General features: G+C 36.8%; 1 protein-coding gene across 1 annotated transcript; it reads right to left on the bottom strand.

The window, feature by feature from the left end:
- Nucleotides 1-1,028: 1,028 nt before the first annotated feature.
- LOC489252 (tropomyosin alpha-3 chain-like) lies at nt 1,029-1,792 on the bottom strand. Its single transcript, XM_038535476.1, is given in 2 exon segments — nt 1,029-1,759; nt 1,762-1,792. Coding segments are annotated over 2 exon segments (762 nt in total).
- Between the last annotated feature and the right edge of the window lie 9,103 nt (nt 1,793-10,895).

The following is a 10,895-nucleotide window of genomic DNA, read 5'->3' as shown; positions in this document are numbered from 1 at the left end:
AGGTCATGAAGTCATTAAGAATTATAAATGTATTAGTTCACCTATATGTAAATACTTTCTCCGATTATCATATAATCAAACTGGAAGAGCTTTTCGTAATTTTGGATTCAATACAATGTTCTATGTTTCATTGTCTTTTCAGACCCGCTACTACTTCTTTATATAAATGAGGTTTTTATGTAAGTATTATGAACGCTACATTGTTTTTATTATGCATTAGACTCTTAACTTTAATTTTCAAATTTTCATTCAGTATTTCAATCATGAATAAGCATTCTGACTTAACCTTAAGTAAAACTAGAGGCCCCTGGGTGGCTCAGTTGGTTAAACAGCCCACTCTTGATTTTGGCTCAGGTGATGATCTCAGGGTCATGAGATTTGGTCTCGGATCGAGGTCTCAACGTCTTAATTTTTGTTTGGTCACAACTGATGGAAAAAAAAAAAAAAAAACATTATGTTGCTCAAAGATACCTTAAAGCTGAAATCCTTAGCCACACTTTTTTTGGCCAACTTCTGGGATCACCTTTCTAATTTGGCTGGTATTTTGGACAGAGCCACGAGGCTCCCAGAGTGGGTCTCTTTCTGGGCCCCGGCTCTCAGTAAGGCAGGGCCCTGTCCACTCCTTCCTCTATGGAGAGGGCAGTATTCATTCGGCTGAAAAGTTCATTCCAAGTGGGAGGAAGGGGTTAGTCTGCTGCTTCAGAACTGTGGAATTATTTGGAATGTTTTACAAATGTCGCTACATCAACTACAACGAAAAAGGTAATTACAAAATGTGTACATCGCAACATGCTTTTAAAGACACTTTGGATTGTGCTCACGTTCCCGTTCCCTTAAACATTGTTCCCAAAGGTGCTCAGCCTCAAGCCCAACTGGCATCTCTAGGGAGAGGCAGAGACAGTTTGGTGAAAAAGACACAGGGGTAGGGGTGGGAGAGGCAGCAAAAGGAGAAAGCAGCCTTCCAGTTAAAGATCACCCTCAGTTTCAAGGCCAGCTTGGGGCAGGCTGGGCCTCAGGCAGAGTCAGGGTCAGAGGGAGGAGCGGCGGCACGTGGGACTGAGGTCAAGCAGAGTCTGGTCCAGCATCCTTGGTGTACACAGGTGCTCCTCTTTGGTGCATTCCAGCTTGTCTTCCAAATCATCAATTGTCTTCTCCAGCTTGGCTACTTCTCTCTCAGCAAACTCAGCACGGGTCTCTGCCTCCTTGAGTTTATCCGTGAGAATCCTTATCTCTTCCTCATATGTGTCTGCCTTTTGAGAGTACTTTTCCTCAGCAGGACTCAGACACTTCAGGTGCTGGTCCATCAGCCTGATCTGCTCATCCATCTCTCGGCAACGGGACTCTGCCAGCTCAGCTCGTTCCTCTGTACGTTCCAAGCCCCCCTCAAGGATCACCAACCTCCTAGCCACCTCTTCATACTCCTGGTCTGCCTCTTCTGCAATGTGCTTGGCCTTTTTGAGTTGGATTTCCTGGAGTTCCATCTTTTCTTCATCTTTTAAGGCTTGCTTCTCAATAACCTTCATACCTCTCTCACTCTCATCAGCAGCTTTCTCCGCTTCCTCCAGCTTTTGCAGGGCAGTGGCCAGACGCTCCTGGGCACGGTCCAGCTCCTCTTCAGCCAGCTGGATCCTACGGTTCAAGGAGGCCACCTCAGCCTCAGCCTGCTCCCGGGCCCGCCTTTCCCCCTCTACTCCCCGCTGCAGGCACTCGGCCCTCTCCTCTGCCTCATGGGCTTGCTGCTGCAGAACCTGGATCTTAGCTTCACCGCCTCGATGGGGGTGATCCTGGCCATGGTGCCCACCCAGCCCCTGCTCAAGCTCGCCTTCTCGCCTCAAGTTTTATTTTCATATATCTTATACATTTGCTTTCCTTGTTTTGTTACAAGGATGCATTAAACTTAGTAGTTGTGACACGCTTTTTCTCCTTTTGCACCAATAAGATGACCTGGAACATTGTGATCGGTTTCTCTCTCCTGTTCCTAGGAGGCCCTCTAGGTCCTCAAAGCCAGAAATTTATTCCTAAAATAAGGCTTAACATCCCAAGGTTATCTCCATATTATTTGAAGTAGCAGACTATTTTACATAGCTGTCTCAGTGTGAGAAACGATCTCGAAAGACATACGTTTTGTTGCTAAACATTGATAATTAAAGATATAGTTTGACATATGCGTTTTGTCAGATGGATTTGCATTTGTCTGAGATTTCAGATTTTCTCTCCAGAATGCATTGTTCCAACAATAAAGTTGTTTATACATTTAGTATGACTAGTGAAAATTACACAAGATTGTCTTAATTAAAAGCTGTTATTCCACCCCCCTCAATGTATATCCCGAGGAAACATATGAACCTCAGCTATCTGAAGAGGCGTTAAGGATCTAATCACAAAAATGAAGCCAGTCATGGAAGCCTGATCAGTTCATAACGGTTCTCTAACAAGAAAACGGATTCGTTCATTCATAATTGCTTCACATCACATTTGAAAATATATATGGGTAGAACTATTTTACCAAACAAAATACATCAAAATTGTACTAGAACCTGTTGAAATATATAATCATAATAATATTCCTAGAAAGCATGTGTGTGCCAACAAGGTTGTGATGTTTTAGCCAGAAACCCTTCACACCCCTATACATGCTCCATTATGATATGACTGGTAATAGTTTTCAGGAGTAACTCCCAGCGAGAATTGCACAGAGTATAATTAAGAGTATAATTAGAAAGTAAGAAACATGAAAGACCATTTTGTGTTTCAAGCAGAATTTGTGCCATAGGAAAAAAAAAAATGAGAGTTTAAGGAAGAGTAGTTATATGGGGAAAAAGAAGAGAGGGAGGGTTTGGCACAGGTGGAGATAAGAGAAAAATGTGTAGGTTAAAGGTGTTATCTTACTATCATGTCATTGTTGTTGCGTGTTTGCCAAAACGACTTGAATAAATCACCTACAAATGTTGAGACAATAGTAGGAAAAGCAGACTTAACGTGAACGTTTGAAGATACCAGGGTTTGGTAACCAAAAGGTCTGTCAGGGAAGTGTGAGGGCGCGTGATACAAATGTATGAAAAAAAAAAAAAAGGAATAATTGAAAGTCAGTGTTCTAGAAACTTCCTGATCTTTCCTTCAATTATCTCAGAATTCTCTATTTTTGTGTCTTTGTCCTGAACTTCATTTCCTTTGCTTCAAGGACCATCTTGCTAGCATTCTCAACTCCATTTTAACATTACACCATCCTGTCAAAACAGCTTCACATATTTTTATGCCGCGGCATGCAAGGATTTCAGAATTGCTGGAGAAAATCCTTTTGGTGTGACAATAAAAACCGATAAATGTCACAGTTGATTCATGGTCTTTAATGACTCTTGGATTGGAATTACTAAAAACGGTAAATTCTGTCTTGTTTCTTCTTCATGTATTTATTTCAACCTCCATCTACTTTTTTTTTTTTCCTTCAAATTTATTTTCCCTTCTCTCCTGGTGTTGTAGATGACTTCCGCGACTTTATAAAGGAGCTAAACACTATCAAGTGGAAACACCTTGGATTATTTGTTACCTAAGCTACAGCTTTATATGCATTCTTGTCCTTCCTACTTAGCTCTTTCTGTTTCTGTGGAGCAGGTGCTTTTTATCCCTTGTCTGTTAAACTAGTTATTTTAATGGTCAAAATTCCATCCTGCTCTTCAATCTTCAGAGAATAGTTTTTATTCGTGTGTATAAATTATTACTGAACTTTAATAATATCAAACTGTCCTGCCTTAATAAATCCTTCCAATCAGCACGGATTTTTTTTTAATCTCTGTTATGATGACATCATAATTTATATCTCCATCTTTGAGCTCACACTTGAGCTTCCGTATAGCCAGATAACTACTTCTATCTCTATTTAGGTATTTGACAATGACACTAAATCAAACATGTCAAAACACATACTTAGTTAGCATTTCTTCTCTCTGTTCCTGACCTCCAAAACTGCTCATCTTCTCATTTCCTTCTGCTGTGACTTGCACTGCGAATGCACATGCTGTGCAAGGCAGGCATTTTGTTCCCTTCTCCAACTGGCCTCACTTCTTCAGTCCCCAGATTTACAATCACACGCTCCTTGGTTTCCCTGTACCTGGTCTTGTCCATTTTAATCTAGTTTCTAATGGTAGCTAGATAGATGGTTTTTTAAAAAATATATATGATTATCATATTTTTTAAATGAAAACCTTTCCCTAAGTTCTAGTTACTTTCATTAAAAAAAAAAAAAATCCCAAGTCCTCAAGGGACAGCCTCCTTCACCATTCCAGCAGACTTGCTGCCTATCCTTCCAAACACCTTTGACTTGTTACGTGTGCCAGCCTGCCTCTCACCTCCTTAGCTTTTCAAATGCTATTTCTTCAACCTACTTTTCAAGGTTGGCCAAATCGTCTTCATAGTTTGGTGACCTAGTTAGCTATCACTTCTTCTCTTTAGCTTTCGCTGACCACTGCCTGTCGAGAACTCCTATGGCAATGTGCACCTCTGTCCTCATAGAATTTCTTATTTTGTTCTTCTCGTAGTTCCATGTATAAAAAGACGTTTCGTGCTCATTTTCTAGTAGCCGAAGCTTCCATACCTTAGTTGAAACCATTAAAAAACAGTTTCATGAGCATGGTGAGGAAATTAAGCGTGATTCCTGCCACCTAATTTCTCTTCCTGCTGTTTTTGAAACGTATTTTCTCAATCATTCTGACTTCCACGCCTGCTGCTCATATAGCAAGTACTCTTGTACGTCAAGGCAATTTTAAACTGATTAGGGACTTTCTCTCCAGTGAATAATAAGTTAGGTCATTTTAGAGAAATAACAGTGATAAATATAAACAGAATGCATCCCCCTCAGTGAATCATTTAAGTGGTTTGCTGCTGCGTTTCTGCCTCATTCACCATGAAGGTTGCAGGGGACCTGTTGTCAGCTTACACCACTAGTAATAGAAAAATTGCTTTCTTCCTTTTTCTTAAAAAGAAGTCCGTGACAAATAAATACAGCAAGTAAATTCCCATCAAAATATATCTGATGATGACCTTAGAGGACTGTCACTGCATACAAATTGACCTACCATTTATTTTTTTAATGTTATGGGGTACTTCCATATTACCAGGGCAGTGCGCTTCCTCCAATATTCTTTATCTCCAAGAGCAAAGCCTTTCATGCTTATCTAATGTTCATATCCTATCCCATGGTGTATCACTTTCCCTTAAATTGGTATAATATATCCCTCCAAAATAGTGTTTTCATATTTATAGTGATAACAACCAAGTATGAAATCTCTTTATTTAGCCACCTGGTAATGTAGAGAATCCTCATTTATCACTTAATGTTTTCCCTATCCTCTTGTTTCAAATTGATTTTTTAAAGCTTACATGTAACACGGAATGTGTTTCAGCATTTCTAGTTTACACAGACTGTGATTAGGCATATTTCTTTCAAATTTATACCGACCAGTGGTTAGTTATAATATCAAATTCTACTATAAATTGCATCAGTTGAACTCACAGATGTCTTATTGTGTTGAAAAGTGAAGGAAAAAAGTGATATGGGACTCACATGTTGAATCTGAAGCTCTAATTCTGTAATGTATATACTCTCAGGGTAATTACTGTTCCTAAAGGTCTGAAAAGCTGCAACAAATCTAAGGTTACACCGGCATAAAATATGTTCTTTTCAAAAGATAACAAGGGAACTATGGGTCCCTGACCATAGAATGGAGCTTCTGTCATCGGGCAAGGAGACTTTTGGGAAAGGGATAAAACTGGTTACAAGTGCTGGGCAAAGAAGAGACAAAAGCAAATTCTGTATCTGGAACAAGTCATTATGGGTTGGAACTCAAGAAAGAACTAACTTGCTTCATGGAGAGGGACAAAGGATCCAGGATGTCAATGCTGTCTGATAAAATCAAGAGGTCATGAGGAAGATGGTATTACGTTTGTTAAAAAAAAAAAAAGAAAAAAAAAAGAAAAAAGAAAACAAAAGAAACAAAAAAAATATATAATATATATATAAAATAAATATAAGTAACAATACATTATTTTTATCAAACAAGATCCCAAATACATACTTAATTTCTCATTTCTAATGCTCTGAGAGATATAATAATGGTCCCACCTAAGGGGCAAGAAGATGGTTCGAGCTGACTGGAGTTGGGTATTTCCCTTCTCCTAGGTGAGGTAGTTAGTAAGTTAGGCTCTGGTTAATTAATTCCACTAAAGGGATCTTGTTAAGAAGAACAGAGTGCTCTAGCCTATTTCAAATATAAATAAATACATATACACAATTGAATGCATTTTTGCAATTATGACTGCACAAACTTATCTATTAGATCAATTAAGAATAAAAATAATTATTTTACTTTTACTCATTCTTTATCTAATGCAGTATATTTCTTTTTTTGTAGTATATTTCCTTATGTAGGTCAGAAACGCAGATAATTTCCCTTATCGCTAAACAACTTCCTTAAAAAAATAAAAACTTAACATTACATGCAAAGGAGGCCTACTGACAACAAATTCGATTTTTGTCTAAGTATTTCTCCTTCACTTGTCAAAACTAATTTTGAAAAACACGGAAGTCCAGAGTGGTGGGTTTTTTTTTTTTTTTTCTCAACACTCAATATTTCACTCCACTCACTACTTGCTTGCATGTTTTCTGAGAAGTCAGATATAATATGGAACATTACTCTTCTATAAATAAAATGTTTTTCCACCCCTCTGGAAATTCTCAGGATTTTTTTTTCTTTATCTTGGATTGACTGTAGTTCAAAAATGATATGCCCAAGTATAGTTTTTGTTGCGGTGGTTTGGTGTTTTTTGTTTTGCTTTGTTTTGTTTTCCCTTTTGTCTTGTTTAGTGTTCTCTGAGCTTCTCTGAAACTCTGTGGTTGGTATCTGACATTAATTTGTGGGAAGTTCTCAGTCATAATTGTTTCAATTATTTCTTTTGTTTTTTTTTTTTTTTTCTTCTCCTTCTGTATTCCCGTTATACATATGTCATAATTTTTGTAATCGTTCTACATTACTTGGATATTTTATTCTGGGTTTTCTACTTTGTTTTGTTTTGTTTTCAGTCTTTGTTTTATTTGCTTTTCAGTTTTAGGGGTTTCTACTGACATATTCTCAAGCTTAGAGATTCTTTCTTCAGCTGTTTACCCTACTTTGCCCATCATAGGAATCCTTCATTTCTGTTAGAGTGTTTTTCAGCTCTACCTTTTCTTTGTGGTACTTTCCTGGAATTCCATCTTTCTGCTTACATTGCCCATCTGTCTTGAATGCAGTCTACTTTATCTATTAAAACACTTAGCATATTAATCACAGTTGTTTTAAATTCTCTTTCTGATAATAATGCCAACATCCCCTGCCATGTCTGGATCTGATGTTTGCTGTATCTCTTCAAATTGAGGTTTTTTTTTTTTTTTTTTTTTTTGTTGTTGTTGTTTGTTTGTTTGTTTTATTCATTTTTTTTTTTACTTTTGCCCTTTGGTGTATCTTGTAATTTTTTCTTGATAGCCAGGCATGATTTAGTGTGTAAAATGAGCTGTTGTAAATAGGCCTTTAGTAATGTGGTGTGAGATGTGAGGTCAGGGAAAGCATTCCAAAGAACTATGATTAAGTCTCAGTTTTTAGTGATCCTGTGCCCCTGGACTTGAACTTCCCAAGTGTTTCTCTGTGTTTTCCCACATCCTTACATGAGAGAGTATGAGCAGGGCTGACTGAGGGTGGGTATTTCCCTTCCCTTGATGAGGTAGGTTCTGTTAATACCCAAGCAAGTTAGGCTCTGCTTAATTAGTTCTCCGAAGGGCAGGCTTTGTTAAGAAGCGTAGGGTAGTCTGGCTTGTTTCAAAAAGGTTCCTTCATCCCCTCCCTTGCTGGGAACACAAGGCTTTTACTTTTGTTTGTGTTTTCTGATATTTACTGTGGCAACCAGGTTGAGCTCTTGGAGATAAATCTTACAAAATTCCAGGGGATGCCTTGTGACTGAGTCCGCCTAACATTTTTAACACTAGAGCTGTTCACACTGAGCCTTCAGCATTTGTCAGTCAGTTACAGCTCAGCTTCTGTGGAGCCTTCCACTCCTCTGCTTCTGCTCCGGGAGGCCGTGAACTTTCTTTCATTTCCTTATGCCTGCTTCTGAACTGATTATTTTTTGGATTTCCTTTTTATCTCCTTTCTTTGGCTATTATAATTTGATACTGCTTGTATTTTAGTAATGATTTTAGGATTTGTAGTATGAAACTTTAACTTACTGAAGTCTAACTTCATGTGACATTAGATTACTTATGTATATAATGAAAACTCCTAATAGCATGCTTCTAATTCTCCAGTCTGTTATTTTGTTCTATTGTCATATATTTTACTTCTGCATGTGTTATAAACTTCAAGGTACATTATTATTTTGTTTAAGCGTTGTTATCTGAATTATAAAACTAAAATGTTAATAAGTAGAAAAATATCATGTATTTGTTAATACAGTTATCATTTTTGGTGCTCTAATTCCATTGGTTTGGTGCATATTTACATCTGATACATCTGACATCATTATTACTTCTTCTAGTTTTTCACGTCGTATGCAGGTGAAGAATTATTTTAGCTTTTTTTGGTATTTAACATGTCTACACACAAATTTTTTGAAAGAAATTTTTACTGGGTACAGAAATCTAGTTTTTTTTTTTTACTTCCAGAATTTTAAATAACCCCACCTAACTGACCTCTTATTTGTATGTTTTTCTAAACTGACATCTCTCATTCTTATTTCTTTTTTTTTTTTTTTTTTAAGATTTTATTTACTTATTCATGAGACACACACACACAGAGGCAGAGACACAGGCAGAGTGAGAAGCAGGTTCCATGCAGGGAGCCTGATGTGGGAATCGATCCTGGGACTCCAGAATCAGGCCCTGGGCCGAAGGCAGGCACTCAACCACTGAGCCACCCAGGGATCCCTCTCATTCTTATTTCTGTTCCTTTCTATTAAATATGTCCTTTTTTTTTTCCCCCTCTATCTGCTTTTAAGATTTTCTGTTGACTGCTAGTTTTGATCTATTTGATCATATTTATTTTCTTCATATCTTTTTTGTTTGGAATTCAATGGGCTTATTGAATAAATGAAATTATAACTTTAATCAATGCAAAACATTTTCAGCCATTTTTTTCTTCAGATGTACTGTGTTTCTCTGCTTCCTTTTCTCTTTTTCTTGAATGTCTCCAATAACATTGGTTCACTCCAATGTGTCCAGTTATTTTTCTGTATCCTTTTCCTCTTCCTTTCTCTATATTTTCTCCATATTTCATTTAAAAAATATTTATTTATTCATGAAACAGAGAGAGAAGCAGAGACATAGGCAGATGGAGAAGCAGGCTCCCATGTAGGGAGCCCAACATGGGACTAGATCCTGGGACTCCAGGATGACACCCTGAGCCAAAGGCAGGTGCTAAACCACTGAGCCACCCTGGTGTCCCTCCATATTTCATTTTTGACAGTTACTATTACTATGTTTTCAGGTTAACTGGACTTTTCTGCAGAGTCCAATCTGTCACATGTGCCATTCATTCCACCTAGAGTAGCTTTTAAAAAAATCCTAATCATTGCTGTTTTCATCAGGAGATGTTTGACACAGAATTCAATTTCTATTATAGTTATATGGATCTATGCTGAACCTTCTTACCTCCTTCCAAAGATCCCAGAGGAACTTTAAACAAAAAACTAGCTTCCTTGGATGCCCAGCCATTCAACACTCAACTCCTTAGTGATCCGAAAGCAGTAAGTAGTTAGTTCTTATTGTATTGATTAATTATTTGATCCATGTTTATTTATTGATTAATTATATGATACACAGTTGTGTGTATGTTAATATATATCTATACACACATACACATATATATATTGCATGTGTTTATGTTATTACAAGTACTAATTTGATCCTTATACACTTAGATATTCATGGAAAATATGTTTTTGGTTTGTAACAAAAGTATATAAAATATAATTTTCCTTGCTTTATGAACGATATATTCAATCCAAAGAGCAAGACTTTATTTACTTGAAATAATATGTAATCATTGGTGAACATTTTCTGAAAGGCACAAAATGTGTTGAATTCATGATGAAATATGTAGATATACATCTTTTGTTAGTAAATGTTTGCCTTCCACCTTGAAAGTCCACATGCTATTACCAGGGGAGAATTTTGGCTTATTTTTTAATGATTTCTAATAAAAGTTCAACTTTCTAATAAAAGTTGAATTTTAAAGTCCATCTTTTATGTGTTTCTAGGACAATGCCTCAGCACATACTATTTTCCAACTTAGGTCTTATTCAACTTATTGAATCAATCTCCCTTCTTTTTAACTCTCTTTTTGAAAAACATGTTTCAGTTGTTTTGTTAATAATAATCAGAGAAGTTTTATTTCTAGTGACATGCTTCACGGGACTGTGCCTGCTGCACAGTGTCATATTTTTCAGGGAAGAAAAAATAATGAAATATATTAAGGCAAATATTGACTCTCAAGGTTGGCTCTGCTGGCATAAAATTTTTTGATTAATGTACCTAACAAGTTTGCAAGCCCTACACAGATAGGAAGTGCAATAGGCGTGAAATCTTCCAACTATTATAGTAAACAACAGCAATTGTAGCATTTATGTGTAAGAATTTAAATTTCATTAAGATTAAATATCAATGCTTATGATTAACAAGGAATAAATTTTCAACATGTAATTAAACTAGCGCATTACAAAAATATGAACATACATATGGCTACAGAAATTAATTAATATTTCAATGCTTAAACATTAGTTTCAGAAAAAAACCCAGCTGTACCAGGTATCATCAATTGAGTAGGTAATTTGTAATTAATTATAGACACATATGGCCGATGTTACTCATGCAAAGA

Source organism: Canis lupus, chromosome 4, assembly GCF_011100685.1.
Source record: "Canis lupus familiaris isolate Mischka breed German Shepherd chromosome 4, alternate assembly UU_Cfam_GSD_1.0, whole genome shotgun sequence".
Classification (NCBI taxonomy): domain Eukaryota; kingdom Metazoa; phylum Chordata; class Mammalia; order Carnivora; family Canidae; genus Canis; species Canis lupus.
The sequence above is the reverse complement of the archived record's forward strand: the minus strand, read 5'-3'. Positions and strand labels throughout refer to the sequence as shown.